A 21,286-nucleotide genomic window follows, 5' to 3' on the forward strand; every position below is an offset into this window, starting at 1 on the left:
TCTGGACTGGACGAATCTCTTTCTATAAGCGTTTCCTCCATTCCCTCTCATTCAAAAGACGCTGGTCAAGCTGAAGACCGACCATGCCACCATGATTCTGGTTGCTCCTCGGTGGCCCAGACAACCCTGGTACTCTCTTCTACTTCAATTCAGCAGCAGGGAGCCATACCTTCTACCAGTTTTTCACTCTCTGCTTACACAGCATCAGGGATCTCTGCTTCATCCCAACCTGCAGTTTCTACACCTGACAGCTTGGTTCCTCTCAACGTAACTCCTCTCCAGTTTTCTCAATCTGTGAGAGATGTTTTGGAAGCTTCACGAAAGCCTACTACTAGACAATGCTATCACCAAAACTGGACTAGATTTTCTGCTTGGTGTTTTTCTCATCATATGGAGCCTCAACATTCCTCCTTATCTTCAGTTTTGGTCTATGTGTTGCACCTTTCTCATTCTGGCCTCAAGTCTACATCAATACGAGTCCATCCTAGTGCAATTGCTGCTTTCCATCAGTCTATTGAAGGGAAACCTCTCTCTGCTCATCCTGTGGTTTCCAGATTCATGAAAGGACTTTTCAATGTCAAACCTCCTCTCAAACCGCCTCCTGTGGTTTGGGACCTCAATATTGTTCTTCCTCAGCTGATGAAACCTCCATTTGAACCAATGGACAAAGCTCATCTGAAGTATCTCACTTGGAAAGTGGTTTTTCTCTTTGGCCTCACTTCCGCTAGACGAGTCAGTGAACTCCAAGCATTAGTTGCGGATCCACCTTTTACAGTGTTCCATCATGACAAGGTGGTTCTTCGTACTCATCCGAAATTCCTTCCTAAAGTGGTTTCTAAATTTCATCTCAAGCAATCCATTGTTCTTCCTGTGTTTTTTCCAAAGCCTCATTCTCATCCTGGAGAATCAGCTCTTCATACTCTGGACTGTAAACGTGCTTTGGCTTTCTATTTGGAACGCACCAAACCACACAGAACTGCTCCTCAACTTTTCATCTCCTTTGATCCGAACAAGTTGGGACGTCCTGTTTCTAAGCGCACCATCTCCAACTGGATGGCAACTTGCATCTCATTCTGCTATGCCCAGGCTGGATTGCCCCTTGACAGAAAAATCACAGCCCATAAGGTCAGAGCGATGGCAGCTTCTGTAGCCTTCCTCAGATCAACGCCGATTGAGGAGATTTGTAAAGCTGCCACTTGGTCCTCGGTTCATACCTTCACTTCACACTACTGTGTGGATACTTTCTCCAGACAGGATGGACAGTTTGGCCAAAACTGTACTGCAAAATTTATTCTCCTAAGTTGCCAACTCTCCCTCCATCCCATTCTGGTTAGCTTGGAGGTCACCCATTAGTGAGAATACCTGCCTGCTTGTCCTGGGATAAAGCAAAGTTACTTACCGTAACAGTTGTTATCCAGGGACAGCAGGCAGCTATTCTCACATCCCACCCACCTTCCCGGGTTGGCTTCTCTGCTAGCTATCTGAACTGAGGAGACACGCCCTGCGCTGGGCAGGAAGGCACTCGTGCATGCGTGGTGCGGGCGACTCAAAACTTCGAGTTTCTTCAAGCAAGTCTGCTTGTGAGGCGTCCGCATCGAGGCTCCGTCAGATGACGTCATCCACTTGTGAGAATAGCTGCCTGTTGTCCCTGGATAACAACTGTTACGGTAAGTAACTGTGCTTTGTGGTTATGACTATTGTTTATTTTATGCTAATTTATTTGAATTTTCTTTTTGTTTCTGTTTTGATTTATAGGGTGTCTTAGTATTAGTTTGTATGCTTTATTTAGTATTCTTTTGTTTCTTTTTATTTGGTTTTATCTTTAATAGCCTCTTTTAATTATTAATTGAATTAATTAATTAGTCTATATAACCAATAAGGGGGTCCTTTTACTAATGCACGCTAGCTGATTTAGCGTGCACTAAATATTAGCGCGTCCATAGAATATAATGGACGCGTTAGCGTGTGCTAAATTGGCTAGCGTGCCTTAGTAAAAGAAACCCAAGATTTTAAATTTTGGTTTGATACTGATATTTATTTTAGGTTATTTACTTTATTTACATAAATGTCCTAACATCCTCCTGGACAAACTTTGAGGCAGATCTTGGAGGAGGTGGAGATGGGTGCTCTGGCTATGCTGTCTGGAGCTGGCGTGGAGAATCCTTGTCACATTACATTTCTGTCTCCTAGGCGTTGGAAAGGTTGATTGTGGCTTGATCTTTTCAAAATGCGGGTAGTTTAATCTGACAGGGTATTATTTTTATTTAACCTTGTAGTTTGTAAGCAATTGTTTACACAGGTGCTTTAGTCAGATTGTGAGCCAATGGGACAGTTAGGGAGGTTTTCTAAGTTTATATTTTGGAAGTCCATATGGGGACAAATCAATCTTATACTCGAATCAAATGCTAACATATGAAACCATAATTTGTGGAACGATACTACATGTTAAACCCACTTTAGACAAATATAAGAACCGTCTTTTTATGATTTTGACAGGTATAGCTATTCAATTGATTACAAGTAATTGGAAAAACTGTGATAGAATAAATACAGTGGGTGAATGTGTGTACTATATACAGATATGAAAGAATGAACGCAGAGTGTAGGGGTAATAGTGGTGCATTTAATAAAGTGTGGAGCCCATTGACTAATTTTATGAAATTATAATGATGTCTATTTATCTTTTCTTTTCTTTGTTTATTTTCTTATACACATCCAGGGTGGGGGGTTGGGGTGAGGGAAATAATTTTTGATGATTACACTTGGGTAATTTAAGTTTATCATTACATAAAATATCATATGTTATTTTACTGATAAATACAGGATAAATGGAAGAATTTTCAATGATATATATGTTACCTATACAGATAATAATGCAATGTATGTAGTAATTTTGTTCTTTTATTTGTATTGCACTGTTTTAGTTTGAAAATCAATAAAAAATTTATTTAAAAAAAAAAGATATTTAATTGTTTGAGAACCGCTGTGAACTTTGAAGAGGTATTGGTGGTATACAAATAAAAATTGTATTGTATATGTTACGGCGGGCTCGCAATCTAACTACAATAGTTAATATAAAATATCATTTATGAACAGCATGTTATATTTGATATTAGCTGTCTACTGGATTTCCATCTCAGAAATGTTAATTCCACAGTAAGGATTTTTTTTAATTGATCTTGATTTTTATATTAAGATAAGCAAAGAAATCAAGATATCCTACCAGTCTGCTTCAATTTTTAAATGGGGTTAAATAGAAATAAGGCTTCTTATTCATATTTACAGCTAATCACTTTGTGCAGTATGTTTGTCCAATAACTCTGAATATATTTTTGTTTCTGACAGGGAATATTTCCTAAATCATTTATCCATGTCAAGGAAGTTACAGTTGAAAAAACAAGGTATTCTATAGGGTGTTTTTTTTTTAACCCATATTCTTACATTTTCATTTATTACATTTTCCTTTGAACAGTAAATTTTGGAACTCTAGATTTGTTTATTCATTCAGGGGCAAAGCCAGAACTCATTTATTGAAGAGGTAAAAGTATTTTACCACTGCCACCGTAACTGAATCATACCTTTGCTGGCAGAGATACTTGAGCTCCGCCAGCTAGAGCCCCACCAGCTAGAGATTCTCTGCTGGAGCCCCCCCCCGTGCTGCAGAAACAACGAGAAAGCCAGCAGAATACTCCATCCTTTGACGCTAGCACTTCCATGCACGTTCAGTTCAAATGCATGAACTGAGCATGTGCAGAAGTGCTGGCGTTGGTGACTGGAACATTCCATTTGCTTCCTGCTGTGCAGGCAGCACGGTGGGGGCTCAGGCCACAAATCTTCTTTGGCTAGTAGAGCTTGAGCACCCATCAGCCATGAATCTGGTACTGCAGTTTTTAAGGGGAGCTTAAGCTCAAACTGGGCTAGATGGAAAGGAGGCTAGTAGAGAATAATGAGAAGAAAAATTTGTCCCCGTCCCTGCCATGTCCCCGCGAGCTCAATCCCCATCCCCACAACCTCGGTCCCTTCAAGCTTGGTCTCCGCAAACCATCTGATCCCATCGGCAGAAGCATTGAATAGTTATGATTTCTTTTGAACCTATTTTATTAAAGTATAAAGAGAAACAATATTCTGTACAATAGTCATTTTATAAATCACAAATAATACAGAGCAAGGATCAACTAAACCCCTGTCTCCCCCCTCCCCCTCACAAATATTCCCATCTCTATTGAGAAAACTGAAGTCAAATTACTACAGAATGCTACATAGAAAAATTAAGCTAACAGAATACTTCAGTCACACATAGTAACATAGTAGATGACGGCAGAAAAAGACCTGAATGGTCCATCCAGTCTGCCCAACCTGATTCAATTTTAATTTTTTAATTTTTTCTTCTTAGCTATTTCTGGGCAAGAATCCAAAGCTTTACCAGGTACTGTGCTTGGGTTCCAACTGCCGAAATCTCTGTTAAGATTTACTCCAGCCCATCTACACTCTCTCAGCCATTGAAGCCCTCCCCAGCCCATTCTCCACCAAATGGCCATATACAGACACAGACCATGCAAGTCTGCCCAGCCTTAGTTCAATATTTAATATTATTTTCTGATTCTAAATCCTCTGTGTTCATCCCACTCTTCTTTGAACTCAGTCACAGTTTTACTCTCCACCACCTCTCTGGGAGCGCATTCCAGGCATCCACTACCCTCTCCGTAAAGTAGAATTTCCTAACATTTCCCCTGAATCTACTACCCCTCAACCTCAAATTATGTCCTCTGGTTTTACCATTTTCCTTTCTCTGGAAAAGATTTTGTTCTACGTTAATACCCTTCATGTATTTGAACGTCTGAATCATATCTCCCCTGTCTCTCCTTTCCTCTAGGGTATACATATTCAGGGCTTCCAGTCTCTCCTCATACGTCTTCTGGCGCAAGCCTCCTATCATTTTTGTCGCCCTCCTCTGGACCGCCTCAAGTCTTCTTACGTCCTTCGCCAGATACGGTCTCCAAAACTGAACACAATACTCCAAGTGGGGCCTTACCAATGACCTGTACAGGGGCATCAACACCTTCTTCCTTCTACTGACTACGCCTCTCTTTATACAGCCCAGCATCCTTCTGGCAGTAGCCACTGCATTGTCACACTGTTTTTTCGCCTTTAGATCATCAGACACATCACCCCAAGGTCCCTCTCCCCGTCCGTGCATATCAGCTTCTCTCCTCCCAGCATATACGGTTCCTTCCTATTATTAATCCCCAAATGCATTACTCTGCATTTCTTTGCATTGAATTTTAGTTGCCAGGCATTAGACCATTCCTCTAACTTTTGCAGATCCTTTTTCATATTTTCCACTCCTTCTTCGGTGTCTACTCTATTACAAATCTTGGTATCATCTGCAAAAAGGCATACTTTTCCTTCTAACCTTTCAGCAATGTCACTCACAAACATATTGAACAGGATTGGCCCCAGCACCGAACCTTGAGAGACTCCACTACTCACCTTTCCTTCCTTCGAGCGACTTCCATTAACCACCACCCTCTGGCGTCTGTCCAACAGCCAGTTTCTGATCCAGTTCACCACTTTGGGTCCTAACTTCAGCCCTTCAAGTTTGTTCAACAGCCTCCTATGAGGAACTGTATCAAAGGCTTTGCTGAAATCCAAGTAAATTACATCAAGCATATGTCCTCGATACAGCTCTCTGGTCACCCAGTCAAAAAATTCAATCAGGTTCGTTTGGCACGATTTACCTTTTGTAAAGCCATGTTGCCTTGGATCCTGTAACCCATTAGATTCAAGGAAATACACTATCCTTTCTTTCAGCAACACTTCCATTATTTTTCCAACAACTGCTTCATCCCTGTGACCACTTTTATGAATAGGGACCACATCCGCTCTCCTCCAATCCCCAGGAATCACTCCCGTCTCCAGAGATTTGTTGAACAAGTCTTTAATAGGACTCGCCAGAACCTCTCTGAGTTCCCTTAGTATTCTGGGATGGATCCCGTCTGGTCCCATCGCTTTGTCCACCTTCAGTTTTTCCAAGTTGCTCATAAACACCCTCCTCCGTGAACGGCGCAGAATCTACTCCATTTTCTCGTGTAACTTAGCCAGACAATCTCGGTCCTTCTCCAGGATTTTCTTCTGTGAACACAGAACAGAAGAATTTGTTTAGCACATTTGCTTTCTCCTCATCACTCTCCACATATTTGTTCCCAGCATCTTTTAGCCTAGCAATTCGATTTTTTATCTTCCTCCTTTCACTAATATATCTGAAAAAAATTTTATCTCCCTTTTTTACATTTTTAGCCATTTGTTCTTCCGCCTGTGCCTTCGCCAAACGTATCTCTCTCTTGGCTTCTTTCAGTTTCACACTGTAGTCCTTTCTGCTCTCCTCTTGGTTTTTTTTATATTTCATGAACGCCAACTCTTTCGCCTTTATTTTCTCAGCCACTAGGTTGGAGAACCATATCGGCTTCCTTTTTCTCTTGTTTTTATTGATTTTATTCACATAAAGGTCCGTAGCCATTTTTATCGCTCCTTTCAGCTTAGACCACTGTCTTTCCACTTCTCTTATGTCCTCCCATCCTAACAGCTTTGCCTGAAGGAGCTAGCTGCGCCGATAATGAAAAATCTTCAGATGTCTATTCTGAGGCCTTCCTTCTGCTAACAAGTCCCTCTCTTGATGTAACTTCCGGTTTCACATCGTACAATAAAAATACAAATCATACAAACAATAAAACAAATTTAAAATTAATAAAACCTAAAACCTCTCCTGCCACAAGATAGCAATTCCAATAAACTTTTTATTTCTGTTCATTTTCACTTAGCTGGAATATCTAAATAAAAGTTGATTTTGCTTTGTTCGTGTACATAGGAAAATTATAATAATAGCTTTATTTATATCCCGTCATACCTTTCAGTTCAAGACAGTGTACAATAAGAGGCGCTGATAACAGCGAGTTAACATCAGTTGGAATTGGGAAGGGGTAAGTGGGCGGTTATGTGGTTGGACAGCATAGGGGGGTGGGTGGGGGAACGTGTAAGAAGCGGTAGGTGTTGAGCTATTTTGGAGGTTCAGACAAATTTGTCGGATAAGTGTGTTTTTAGTGATTTTCTGAATATCTGGTATGTTAGTGAATTCAGGATTAGGTTGTTGTTCCGTATCCCTGCTTGGAAGGCGAGTGTAGGCATTTACAGTTTGTTTATTTATTAGGAATTATTTATGTTCAGGCCAGCGGTCTAGCTTTGAACTGTTTCTATAAGTGACTGCTAGAGAATAAGTATGTTTCTTTTTCACAGGAAAAAAGAGCATATAATACCTGCTGAAATCCCATTGGTGCAGGAAGTTACTTCTACACTGCGTGAATGGGGCAACATCTGGAAACAGCTGTATCTGGTAAGAGTAGTTTCCTTGCATGTATTTACCTCTTCAGTTCAATCCAGAAATCATAGCAGACACATCTATGTCCATGCATAGCTATATTGCTTATTTAATATTAGTTCTGCCAGAGCCACTCTGTCGGTTATCCCTAGAAGCTTGATATTGTCTCAGTAATATTAAGAGTTTAACTGTGGTTGACCCAAGCAGGTTATCAATCAATATGCTGCTTCAATGTACTATTTTGTCACTAGACGTCCCTGAAGAAATCAATGCAAGGTACAATACAGGATAATGAAAGAAAGCTAGTTATTATTCATTTGTTTATTCATTCAATGTATTTTATAATTCATCTATCCTAACATTACTAGGTAAGTTACAAAGAACACACATAAAATTCAAATAAATAAACACAGAAGTGAAGGGCAATTCTGTAAACTTGCTGAGATTCAGAGGAGGCATGTAAAAATGATGACACTACATTGTAAGAACAAGAAAGGAAGTGGGGAAGGGGCACTGGTCAAACCACTGTGTGGACAAATACGTTTATTTAAAATGTTAAATATGTTAAAATGTTAAATTAGCACAAGTACGCACATAAATAAATCAAAAGAAAATGTGGACCCCAACACAGATTGACCACTGTGGAAACAGAATACTGGGATAGATGGACCATCAGTCTGAGCCATATTTCTAGGAGATGACTACTTACAGTTTCCATTCTTTATTTTTTAGACAAGAAAAGTGGAATGCTTTCAACAGGTGCGTTGTATGATGCATGAGTTAATGGAATGGAGATCACAGCTTCTATCAGGAACTTTGCCAAAAGATGAACTCAAAGAACTTAAACAGAAAGTGACTTCAAAAATTGACTATGGAAACAGGTGCAAATCTTTTAAATTTATTTTGAAAAATTATAACCCACTACATCCACCAGTTCTGCACGAGGTACAATAAAACCACATAATAACGTAACAATAATTTGTCTCTTGTTAAACATGACAGGATTTATAGCATATCTGTCTTCTGCCTTAGAATGTTCAGTGCAGAGTTCAGTAATGGCTTCTTTAGGTTATTTTGCATGGAGTTATTTTAGATAAAGGACACATGTAACTATGTGGAGTGGAAGAGGAGCCTAAGAGCCAGAAGAAGCAGGGTCAATTCTCACTGAAGCTCCTGTGACTCTTCACTTAACCCTCTGGTACTAAATAAGTACCTGTACATAATATGTAAGTCACTTTGATTGTAACCAAAGAAAGGCCCCATCACCTTTCCCTTTCCTTTTTATTGAAAATATAAATCGGGAGGAGGAAGACAGCACTAACTAATGAAATGAACAAATATACTAAATCAGAATGCTTAACACATTTTTAAGGAAGGACTACTTTGGACTAGAGTTACCAAATTGTACTTTAGTAAAATCCAGACCCCTAGACCCGCCCGTCATGCCACAATCCCTCCTTAGCCCTACCCCAGCCCCTTCCCCGCTGCCTACTCTCGTCGAGCAGGAAGGCATCCGCACTAGAGAATGACACGGTGGCAGTTTACCCGCGGCCACCGCGTTTAGCCACGGGTAACCCGCCAAAACGGGGAACGAAAAATAGCAGTCGCTGCGGGGACGGGGACAAGGCCATTCACCGCCCCGTGGAGCAGTGAATGGTCTTGTCCCCGCAGTGAGGCATGAAGGATCGCGCGGTCCCCGCAGCCACCACCCGCCTGCTCAATCGATCCTAGTGTTTAGCCCGCTCTCTCCCTTCTCCTCACCTTAGTTTGTAGGCTTTCTTTTTCGGCGACCCGCACACTATCAAAGAGCCGCGCACCCGCTGCTGCTCAGTTTCGATCTTCTGCTCTGACGCAACCGGAAACAGGAAGTTGCAGCAGAGCAGAAGATTGAACACTGAGCAGCCGCGCGTGCAGGTCGCCGAAAAAGAAAACCTACAAACTAAGGTGAGGAGAAGGGAGAGAGCTGGCTAAACAGTAGGATCGATTGGGCAGGCGGGTGGTGGCTGCGGGGACCGTGCGATCGCTCGTGTTCCCGGCTCAAACTGGAAGGAGGGAGTGAAAGGGAAAAGGATTCTGGGCCAAGGGGATGAAGACGGAAAGAAAAACCCACAGCAGGAAAGAAAGGGAAGGACAGGCAGGTGAGCCAGATGCTAGAAGCAGGAGGGGGGGGGAAGAAAGAGGGAAAAAAGCTAGATGGGATTGAAAATAAGAGACACACTGGTATGGAAGAGGAAGATAGGGGAAATCTGGACACAGGAAGGTAACAGAAAGAGGGGAAATTATGTGCATGGGGCATAGGGACAGAGACATAAAAGGGACATGCCATGGGGATGGTATATGGACACAGGGGGGGGCAATGGCAGTATATAGGGGAGATATTAGAAATGGGGAAAATAGGAGCACAGAAGCGAGATGGTTTGTGAGGATGGGACAGGGACCGAGCTCGCAGGCTCCAGTGGCTTGCACAAATTACATTGTAACGTGCCATGAAAATAAGAGGGAGGAAGGTAGATAGATAGGCGAAAGGAGCTGAAGGGTGGTAGAAAGGAACAGATGGTAAAGGAGGGAGGGAAGGGTGGTGGTGGTGGAAAGGAATAGGACAGACATTGAAGGAAGGTGGAGAGGAACAGACCCTGAAGGGAAATGTGGAAGACAGTGGGAAGAAGACAGATGCCAGACTATGGGGGAACGGAGGGAAGAAGATGGGTGCTAGTCCAATTGGGGGGGGGGTGAAGGGAGAGGCACAGTAACAGCAAATGGAAGACACAGAGAGAAGACACACAGTGGATGGAAGGAATTGAATGAGAAGATGTGGAAAGCAGAAACCAGACAACAAAGTAGAAAAAAAAATTCTATTTATTTATTTTTTGCTTTAGGATAAAGTAGTATATTAGTTGTGTTGATAAAAATTTATAAACAAAGCCCTGCCAGCTGAACATTTCTTTCTCTAGTTCAGCAGCAGGAACTTTGATTTATAAGAAAGGAATAAGCTAAATATTACAGTACTAAGGCTTATATGGATGCAGCGGGGACGGTGACGGGGTGGTGAATGGGATGGCAGTGGCGGTGATGGGGCAGTGAAAGGGATGGCGGTGATGGTGACGGGGCGGTGAAGGGAACGGCGGTGACGGGGCGGTGCAGAGGATGGTGGGCCGGGGACGGGGCGGTGACGGGGACAGATTTTTTCCCCGTGTCATTCTCTAATCCGCACATGCACGGATGTGACACAGTGAAGTCACGCGTGTGACATCATCACATGACATACATGGATGCCCTCCTGCCCGATGTGATTTCGAGGAAGCTTTTCAAAACTCGGACAAAGTGCCGGGTTTTGAAAAGCCATCCGGACCCCTGGACATGTCCGGAGAAATCCGGACATCTGGTAACCCTACTTTGGACCCAATCAGACTGGAGAAGATTTGAGAAACTTCCTACACCACATTGCTGATCACTGACATCCTTTGCCCAGTAGTATCTCCCTTTCTCTTAACTCCCTCACCTTGTCTCCAAAATCATTAGGGTTACCAGACGTCCAGATTTCTCTGGACATGTCCTTCTTTTTGAGGACATGTCTGGGAGTCTGGACAGCTTTTCAAAACCTGGCAATTTATCTGGGTTTTGAAAAGTTTCTTTGAAATTGCATTGGCCATGCGCGTTTGCCACACGATGACATCTTGCGCACACTTGCATGTGCGTGATGTCATTGCATCGCATGCGGATGCCTTCCTGCCCAACAAGAGCAGGTAGCAGGGTGGGGGGGGGGGCTAGAGTGGGATTGGATCTTTAGAAACTGCATGGTAGGATAAGAATTTATTGATGAATCTCTTATGCGAGAAACCTTTAACTGATTTATTATGTTTCAAAGCTCAGGAATTTTATTTGTCTGAAATAGTCGTGCCTTCTAAGGGACCCAAGTATTGGAGTTTGGAGAGATGATGTGTCAGTTATTTCAACAGTATATAAGAGAGTGTCCAAACAATCCTCTTCCATAAGCAGGGACAATTTTGGTCCATTGTGAGAAAGGATCTCCCTCATACAAAGGGCAATTATGAGGTTTTGTTTTATGGAAATGCATATAATTAATTGGTATTTTAATTTGAATCTAAATCAATAATTTGTTATAGAAAAATGCATACCTTTTGTGTGAGTTATTGGCTTAGGAAGTAGCCTTGTTAAATGGGGACGCGGTATCCCATGTTCAATAGGCTATTTCAATTTGCATTTTTGTTTTCCTGACTACTTTCCCAGGTTCTCTTAGCTTTTACAGATGTCTGTTTTCTTTTTCTGAAATCTCCCTAACTAAGTGGAGCATGTAATTTGCTTGTGGACATACAAGTAGGTGGCATCTGGGTAAGGCACACAATTATAGAATACCGTAAACTAGATGTGTATCACTGGAACTTAGGTGTGAACATTTATACCACCCCTATGACTGGAATAAGTACTTACACCTAAATGCATGTGAGTGTATATATATATATATATATATATATATATATATATATATATATATTCTAGAACAGTGCACCTATATATAGTAGTCCAGGGGGCACCAGTCTGTGCCTTCCTTTATACTGTAGAATCCTAGCTTAAAAGAGAATATATATATAACTAACGTGTGAGAATATCACTGGAACTTAGGTGTGAACATTTATACCACCCCTATGACTGGAATAAGTACTTACACCTAAATGCATGTGAGTGTATATATATATATATATATATATATATATATATATATATATATATATATATACACTCACATGCATATATATATATATATACACTCACATGCATTTAGGTGTAAGTACTTATTCCAGTCATAGGGGTGGTATAAATGTTCACACCTAAGTTCCAGTGATATTCTCACACGTTAGTTATATATATATTCTCTTTTAAGCTAGGATTCTACAGTATAAAGGAAGGCACAGACTGGTGCCCCCTGGACTACTATATATAGGTGCACTGTTCTAGAATTGCTCTGCAGGTGCTTTAAACATCTTAATAGCTCATTTTATATTCAATACATTTTGTCCCAGATTCTATATAGATTGCTCCAATTTGGGTGATGAACCCAGACTTGCACAGAAATTAATGAACCATCAACAATCAATAATTGATGTTACTTGCCAACAAGTTGGAGATACATGCACATGTGCCCTAGGTGCACGTAACTCAAAAGGGAGCATAGTCATGGGAGGGGCAATGTTATAAAATACTTGGATTTGTGTATCCAACTGCCATCAGCTGGGTGTGAGGATTTATATCAGGTTTTGGTAGGTTTAAGTTTTCACACCCAAAGGCATGGGAAACATACCAAACTCTGCAGAGAATACTATCTTAGTGTGAACTTTCTTGGCACATAAATTTGGGCAAAAAATTAATAAAGTAGGGAAGAGTTTAATTAAAGAACTAACGTGTGAGAATGTGGAGATCAAAGATACGGAATCAAAACCAACAAATAGGTTTTCAAATGAATAGTCCATTGGGCTAAAAGAAATTTTTTCCTTAAATTCCCATACACTCAGAATTGTGTAATTCAGCCTAGGACCGAAGTCCCAACAGCCAAACCCACCACCCAGTCACTGTGTATGGAATATTTTATTTTTTCAATAATCAGATATCACTTAAAAATAGTTTCAGTTTGTGACTATATAAACTTCAGCCGATGACACTCGCTGGGAACATGTCCCCTGGTTCGACCACTTCCTTGGGACCTTCTGCCTCCCCATTTTCATGTTGCATCTTGGGGCTCCACCCCGCTTCTCTAATTCCATTACCTTTCGCAAAAAATTTCAAGCGACTTGTTCTGGACAAAATTTCTCAAACAATTCTCCTCTGCCCCTAAGCCTGCAGACTCAGAAACCAACTGGCATAACTGGATCGCCCTCTCCGAGTCCACCTACCACTCCCTTGCCCCCGTTCCACCAAATCCATCTCCTACCCTCGCAAAGCCCCTTGGTATCTCCCATATTACAGAGAACTAAAGCAGAAATGTCGAGCCCTGGAGCGCAAATGGAAAAAATCTAACTCCCCTATAGATAGACAGTCCTGGAGAGCCAATATTAAGCTCTATAATTCAGCACTAAAAAAAGCAAGGAAGAACTTCTACGGTGACAAAATCTCAAGATCCAACAACCAGAGTAGTACACTTTTCAACATCTGGCGCTCCCTAACCTCCAAAAAAGACTCCACCTCTCTCCCCTCCGCTCCCTCAGCCGAAGTTCTATCAAAATTCTTCAATGAAAAGGTCACTACCTTACGATGCTCCTTCCCATCTGCAGTCTCCTACAACTCCCTGGTGCTCACTGACTCCAACCCTACTCTAATGGTCTCTAGCCGCATCCCAGCCGACAGATCCTGGACTGCCTTTGAGCACTTATCCGAATCCCTCATCCTCAAACTGAAATCTTGCAATTGTTCTTTAGACCCTTTCCCCTCCTACCTCTACGAGGAAATACCCACTCCGGCCATCTCTTCTATTACCAAACTCTTAAACTCCGCCATACATTCAGGCCTTTTCTCCCTTGAAATGGGCCATATCGCCTTAACCCCTCTACTGAAAAAACCTGACCTCGACCCTTCCACACCATCCAGCTATCGCCCAATAGCAAATATCCCTCTCCTAACCAAGATGCTCGAGTCCATCATATCGACCCAACTCTCATTCTATCTAGAGAGATTCTCCATCCTCCTTCCTTACCAATATGGCTTTCATCCCAACTTCAGCACCAAATCCCTATTGACCTCCCTAATTTCCAAGATTCAACAACTTCACTCTCGCAACAAGTTTGCCGTCCTCCTACAATTCGATCTTTCTGCTGCTTTCGACGTTGTCCACCATGATATTCTAATTTACCAACTCTCCGAGATTGGCATCTCCTCTACAGTCCTTGAATGGTTCTCAAAATTCCTTCGCTCCCGATCCTACATTGTCAACATGAATGGCACCTCATCCTCCCCCTGGAAACCAATCTTTGGAGTCCCGCAAGGTTCACCTTTATCTCCTATCCTTTTCAACATCTACATGTCCTCTCTAAAACTCCTCCATCTATTCCCCCCTTGAAACAATTTACACTTATGCCGATGACATCCTTGTCCTCCTCGAGACCGACTCGAACCTCACCAATCTCTCAGAGAACATATCCTCTTGTATCTCGAACCTCCAATCTTGGGCTCACACCGTCCAAATGAAATTGAATGAATCCAAGACAAAACTACTTTGGCTCAGCCCAAAATTGTTCAGCTACCCACCTTAATCCCACTGTCCTCCGGCTCCACTCTGCAGCTCGAATTCTCCAGCAAGGTCCTGGGCATCATCATTGATTCTACATTGTCCTTCAATGACCACCTCAACTCCCTGGTAAAAAAATGCTTTTTCAGCCTACACATGCTGAGGAAAGTAAGATCCTGTTTCCATCAAAAACATTTTGCCATTCTCGTTCAATCCATCATCCTTTCCAGACTGGATTATTGCAATTCTATCTTCATAAGCCTAACGAAAAAAAACCTTCACAGACTCCAATGGATTCAGAATGCCGTGGCCAAGCTTATCTTTGCAAAAAGTAAATTTGATCACGTCTCGCCGCTCCTATCCAAGTTTCATTAGCTTCCGATAATTTTCAGAGTCCACTTCAAATGCATCTGCCTAACTTTCAAGATCCTCCATGGCATCCTTCCTCCATTTATTCCACTTTCATGGAATTCCTCTAATCTTAATACCACCAGACCTACCCAAAAATTGAAACTATCCTTCCCCTCATTAAAAGGCATTTCCCATCCAGGAAAGCTGGGAACTTCCCTCCCTTTCAGATTCACTGAGCTCTGGAACAACCTTACCTCCCCTCTTCGGAACCTGAGTTCTCTCCAACTTTTCCGTAAACATCTGAAAACCTGGCTTTTTTCTCAAAAATGTAACACTCCCTCCTACTCTGATATCCTAGTCCTCTAAACATTCCTCTTTCCTCCGATCTTCATCCTTTCCTTGGAGTTCCTTTCTCATCCCAATTCCTGTAAACCGTGCCGAGCTCCACGACTATGGAGATGGTGCGGTATACAAACCTAAGGTTTAGTTTAGTTTAACATTTGCAGACATTCAAAAAAAAGTGCTAATGACTTAGCTTATGAAGTCTCACAGGACTTTTTTTTAGTGATATCTGATTATTGAAAAAAAAATATATATATATATTCCATACACAGTGACTGGGTGGTGGGTTCGGCTGTTGGGACTTCGGTCCTAGGCTGAATTACACAATTCTGAGTGTATGGGAATTCAAGGTAAAAATTCCTTTTAGCCCAATAGACTATTCATTGGAGTCCTATTCGTTGGTTTTGTTACATAAATTTGGGAGCCATTTGCTGAATCCAGCTCTTTATGAAATAGCAACCTCATAGTATACATCACAATCTCTCTTTCTGCAGGATACTGGAATTGGATCTGATTGTTAGAGATGAAGATGGAAATATTCTGGACCCAGACAACACTAATGTCATCAAGCTGTTCCATGCACATGAAGAAGCCAACAACAAAATTACAGAGCGCATAAAAGAAGAGGTGGTATTAGTTTGATTTATAACATCTTTAATATCAAGTGCTATAGAAGCATGCATATAGATTTGTTTTAGCTGAGATTGGAACTATGGAGACTAATTTACTAAAAACTTGTCATATATAATTGGAGTTAACTTTAGGAATGATATTCAAAGTGAATTATGTTTGCCAGCAACTGTCACATTTGGTTGAGTTTCAGGTGTTACTGTGAGCAGTATTGGAAAGGGCTGGCTTAGCTATTAGGCAAACAAGACAGTCTCCCTGGACGGCAGTTTCTAGGGCCAAGCAAAGAGTATCTGCCATTAAAGCAAAACAGTAGATTCTGACAGCCAGACAACTCACAGAGCCATCAGGGTGTGTCATTGGGGTAAGGGTGCGCAGTTTCAAAGAGCCCATTTAAATGGGTAAATGGCTTTTGGAATTGTGTTCACTTACATATGTGCATAGAAAACACAGTTAATATTTCAAAAGTGTGAGGTCCATCTTGGCAATTTTTAGAAATTTATGATTATTTAGTTTAATTATGAAAATATTAGGTTGTATAGGAGCATGAAAGATAATTGAGGGGGTGGAAGGCAGACAATTTGCCTAAGGCATCCAATACCCTGGCACCATCCCGGGAAAGAAGTGACTTCAGTGTATTTGAACTTCAAAAACATTGTTCCAAGCAGTGTGTTATATATAAAGGGGCCAATATCAGTCTGTTGAAGACAGCATGGCTACCTCCGGCTGTCTGAAGAAAATCTGGGTATTCAATGCCAAGGCCATATCCAGCCATTGGCATTGAACTTCTGGGTTAAATGCTGGCGCTGTAGACTTAGCTGGTCAAGCTAATTTGCAATGGCTGGCTGGCTAAGGCCTAGCTGCCAAAAATAGACCTGCTTTTTAGGTGGGCCTCTCTGACCACTGACTTGGCCAATCAGCCAGTGAATATTGACAGTGACTGGCTATGTCGTGCTAAATATCGATAGCCAGCTATGTGCTATTTAGCTGGCTGGGAGCTGTTCCCAGCCATCTAAAAAGCACTGAATATTAGCTGGACAGTGATCAGCCAGATGTATGGTTGTATCATGGATCAGTAGCATGGAATGTTGCTATTATTAGGGTTTTTGCCAGGTACTAGTGACCTGGATTGGCCACTATGAAGATGTGCTACTGGGCTAGATGGACCACTGGTTTGACCCAGTAAGGCTATTCTTATGTAGCCTAAAATGTGATGTTACTTCCCAAACAGTCCTGAAAATCATAGGAAGGAGCGAGCAATGTGGGTGGTTTGGGTTATTTAGTAACAGAGAGAAAATATCCCATACACATACCAGTTTCTTTCACTAAGTAGATATTTAATTCTAATTTAATAATGGGCCACTTCATCTCACAAGATGGGATAAAATAATGTGCTTCAGCCTTGCCAGAAGGTGGTCCTCAGTTTGCTTTCAGACTTGGGACTTACTCTTTTCAGTTTGGCTGGGGATAGTGCAGAGGCAGCATTTTCAGTACTCCAGGAAGGTGAGAATTAGGATTATTATTCAAAAGTGCAATCCAGTGAGGGGGTTTCACAAGTGACAGAAAGTATGCCTACATATAAGGTGCAATCACTTAACGTAGCCCTATGCCTAGATGTTAGAATACTATCATTTACATGTGTATTTGCTTGCTTCATTCATTCTCTGCCCAATCTCTACCCAGGTGAACGCCGTGCCATCAAAACATGGTGTATACTTTTCTGCTAGTTGGTGTTTCTGTTGGGGACAATTTTTCCAAGTGGGTTAGTTTTGCACATACCATGACAGGAGTGAACCTTGCTCCTAAACCAGGGCATGTGGAGAGTGGTCTCAGTCTGTCAAATTTACTGCTAATGCTCACCATAGTACTTGCATTGTGCCATAGAGCTTCTTTCTAGAGTTCATAAGATGTTAACATGTATAGGTGCACTTGGAAGTTTTTTTTAATCAAACCTGTGGCATCCAAAACTATTTCTGCATTTTTCTGCCATACTTAGTTTTGGACTACCTTTCTTGGTACTTGAGAATCTTCACTTTCTCCACATGATTTGCCAGGTAGTCATTTGGGACTGACACCCTTCTGGTGTTTTTCTCTCTTTCCTATTTTTCCTCTGCACTGCACTATCTGGTAAATCTCTTAGGTAGTCCTCTCATAGGTGGTATGTCAAATGCTAAATAAACTTGAAACTCGGAGTTCTTTTCTGATACTATTGTAGCCCGCCTTGATGGCACTGTGAAAGGTGGTATATAAGCATTTTAATAAACATATTTATCCCAGGACAAGCAGGCAGCATATTCTTGACTGATGGGTGACGGCACCGACGGAGCCCCGGTACGGACAATTTTAGAGTGATTGCACTCTAAGAACTTGGAAAGTTCTAGCAGGCCGCACCGCGCATGTGCGAGTACCTTCCCGCCCGACGGAGGTGCGCGGTCCCCAGTTTCTTAGTTTCCGCAGAGCTAAGAAGTCGCACGTTTCAACAGCTGTTGAAAACTTTTGTTCCTTATCGCCTTCCCGTTCGCGTAAACTTGTTCGGAAATATTATTCCCTCTTTTACTTTCTTTTATTTCTCTAAAAAAAAACCCAAAAAACTAATTTTGTTTTCTTTTTCATTTTTTCGGTTTCGCCCCGGCGGGGCCTGTTGCCACCATCGAGGCCTCGGCCTTCGATTTGGCAGAAGCCGTTTTTACCTTCAAGCCCCCTCAACCCGGTTTTAAAAAGTGTCAGCGGTGCGCTCGACCAATTTCACTCACAGACCCGCACAACTGGTGTCTGCAGTGTCTTGGTCCTGACCACCGAGCGTCCACCTGCACCCGCTGTGCGACTTTGAAAAAGAGAACTCTAAAAAACCGCCAGATTCAACAGCAGTTGTTATTTGGCGCCGAGATGTCTGATTCCGCAGCACCGGCACCGACATTGGCACCATCTCAGTCGGCACCTACTTCGTCGACACCATGCGATACCGCATCGGCGTCGCATCCCGCAGGTAAGCCAGCTAAGAAGCCTTCCCCGTTGGAGCGTCCTCCGGTCTCAGTAGCAGCGAGTCCAGTCCTGCCGACCTCGAGGCGCCCATGGAAGCGCTCCGCCCCTATTGAGGTGAGCCCCTCGACATCGGGTTCCTCATCCTCGGGGCGTAGAGCAGCACCGCAGGTACCGCAGAAGAAAAAGGCGGGACCGGTGCCTTCGCTGGACGAGCGGATTGCTGCTGTCCTGCAAGTGCAACTTAAGGAGCAATTACAACAACTCCTTCCCGCACTTTTAACACCGAGCCTTCCAGTCCCGGTCCGGCTTGAGCCACCGGTACCGACAGTGGAACGCCCTCTTTTATCGGCATCCACTTTGTCGGTACCGGCGCACACTGCTTCATCGACTTCGATGCCAATCTTAGCACCGGAACCGAGAGCTCAATACCAGGCGGTGCAGACTTCGGGGCCGACGCAGCATGTAACATCCCCCAGTACCGTGTCTATGAGGTCGGGTAAGTCGGCCAGCAAATCCCGACACCTAGAACCCTCCACTCCGGAGTCTCGAGACCGTAGCTCTCATATTAGGGACCCTGATTTGTGGGGTGACTCCGAAGAGCCATTTTTGTCTGAGGGTGAGTGTTCTTCTGATGAAGAGGATCACCTTGTTGCAGATCCCTCTTCTAAACAGGATTCCACATCCTTTACCTCTTTCTTAAAAGAGATGTGTGAATCTCTTTCTATTCCCTTGGAGGCTGAGTCTAAGAAATCCAAGGCATTCCTTGATGCTCTGGACTTTGACCAGCCTCCAAGGGAATTTCTCAAACTTCCTCTCCATGACATCTTGCGAGAGACCTTTTATAAAAATCTGGAGACTCCCCTGACTGTACCAGGAGCTCCTCGTAAATTGGACTCCTTGTACAAAGTTATCCCCATTCCTGGTTTTGACAAACCTCAGCTCCCGCATGAGTCTCTTTTGGTAGAATCCACTCTTAAGAAATCAGCGGGAGCTAGTGTGTATGCCTCCATCCCTCCTGGCAGAGAAGGAAAGGCCATGGACGAATTTGGCAAACGTTTATATCAAAATGCCATGTTAGCCAACAGGTCAGGGAATTATGCTTTTCATTTTTCCTTTTATTTAAAGCACCTCATACAAAACATGGCTGCTTTTGAAAAGTACCTCCCTGACCGCAAAAAAATCTGCTTTTCATGCCTGTTCTTCCTCTCTTCTCCAGTTACGAAAATTCCTAGTTCGGTCAATTTATGACACTTTTGAATTGACGTCTAGAGCCACGGCTATGTCTGTTGCCATGCGTCGGTTGGCATGGCTCAGAGTCTCAGAGCTCGATGTAAATCATCAGGACCGCCTAGCAAATGCTCCCTGTTTAGGTGATGAGTTCTTTGGAGAGTCCATGGATTCCACTACACAAAAACTGTTTGCCCATGAGACTCGGTGGGATACTCTCCTGAAGACTAAGAAAAAGACTCCACCTGCTCGGCCTTTTCGCCAACAATCCGCCTACCAGCGCTGCTATGCTGCTCGTCCCTTGCCACCGGCTACTCAACAGCCTAGACGTCAGCGCCAACAGCAGCGACAACCTCCTAGGCCAGCCCAGCAGCAACAGGTGAAGCCTCCTCCACCATAAAAGTCTACCCAACCCTTTTGACGTGGTTCTCCAAAGCATAGCCAGTAGTCCACCTTCTACTCAGCTCCCTCGACCCATAGGAGGACGTCTTTCTTGTTACATCAGCCGTTGGGAAAACATCACATCGGATCAGTGGGTCCTCAACATCATCCACCACGGCTACTCTCTCAACTTTCAGACACTTCCTGCACAAAGTCTGCCAAGAGAGTCTGCTTTGAACACCTCTCAGTCGTCTCTCCTTCTTCAGGAGGTTCAATCCCTCCTCCTTATGAACGCCATAGAGGAAGTTCCTCTAGATCAAAAGGGGCAGGGATTCTACTCCCGTTATTTTCTGGTCCCCAAAAAAACAGGGGATCTCAGACCCATCCTAGATCTTCGCGATCTCAACAAATGCTTGGTCAAGGAGAAATTCAAGATGCTTTCTCTGGCAACTCTTTATCCTCTTCTCCATCAAGGCGACTGGCTATGCTCCCTCGATCTCAAAGAGGCATACACTCATGTACCCGTCAATCTGGCCTCCAGACAGTACCTCCGCTTCATGATCAATCATTGTCATTACCAATACAAGGTGCTGCCCTTTGGTCTTGCCTCCTTTCTAAGAGTGTTCACCAAATGTCTGATTGTGGTGACTGCCTTTCTACGCTCTCACCACCTTCAGGTCTTTCCTTACTTGGACGATTGGTTAATCAAGACTGATTCATCTCCGACAGTGCTCTTGGCCACCAACCAAACCATCCTGTTTCTGCAACTT

The 21,286-nt window shown here is 42.9% G+C and overlaps 1 protein-coding gene across 5 annotated transcripts in view; it reads left to right on the forward strand.

Annotated features, from left to right (window-relative positions):
• The window catches only part of DOCK2 (dedicator of cytokinesis 2), a 601,528-nt gene that overhangs the window by 121,164 nt on the left and 459,078 nt on the right, over nt 1-21,286 (forward strand). For all 5 annotated transcript variants that reach the window (XM_033927247.1, XM_033927252.1, XM_033927251.1 and 2 more), the window contains 4 exons: nt 3,346-3,401; nt 7,291-7,387; nt 8,105-8,253; nt 15,794-15,926. In XM_033927247.1, coding sequence (XP_033783138.1) covers nt 3,346-3,401; nt 7,291-7,387; nt 8,105-8,253; nt 15,794-15,926 — 435 coding nt within the window. The remainder of the gene's footprint in view (nt 1-3,345; nt 3,402-7,290; nt 7,388-8,104; nt 8,254-15,793; nt 15,927-21,286) is intronic.

The sequence above is a fragment of the Geotrypetes seraphini genome, chromosome 18, assembly GCF_902459505.1.
Source record: "Geotrypetes seraphini chromosome 18, aGeoSer1.1, whole genome shotgun sequence".
In the NCBI taxonomy this organism is placed as follows: domain Eukaryota; kingdom Metazoa; phylum Chordata; class Amphibia; order Gymnophiona; family Dermophiidae; genus Geotrypetes; species Geotrypetes seraphini.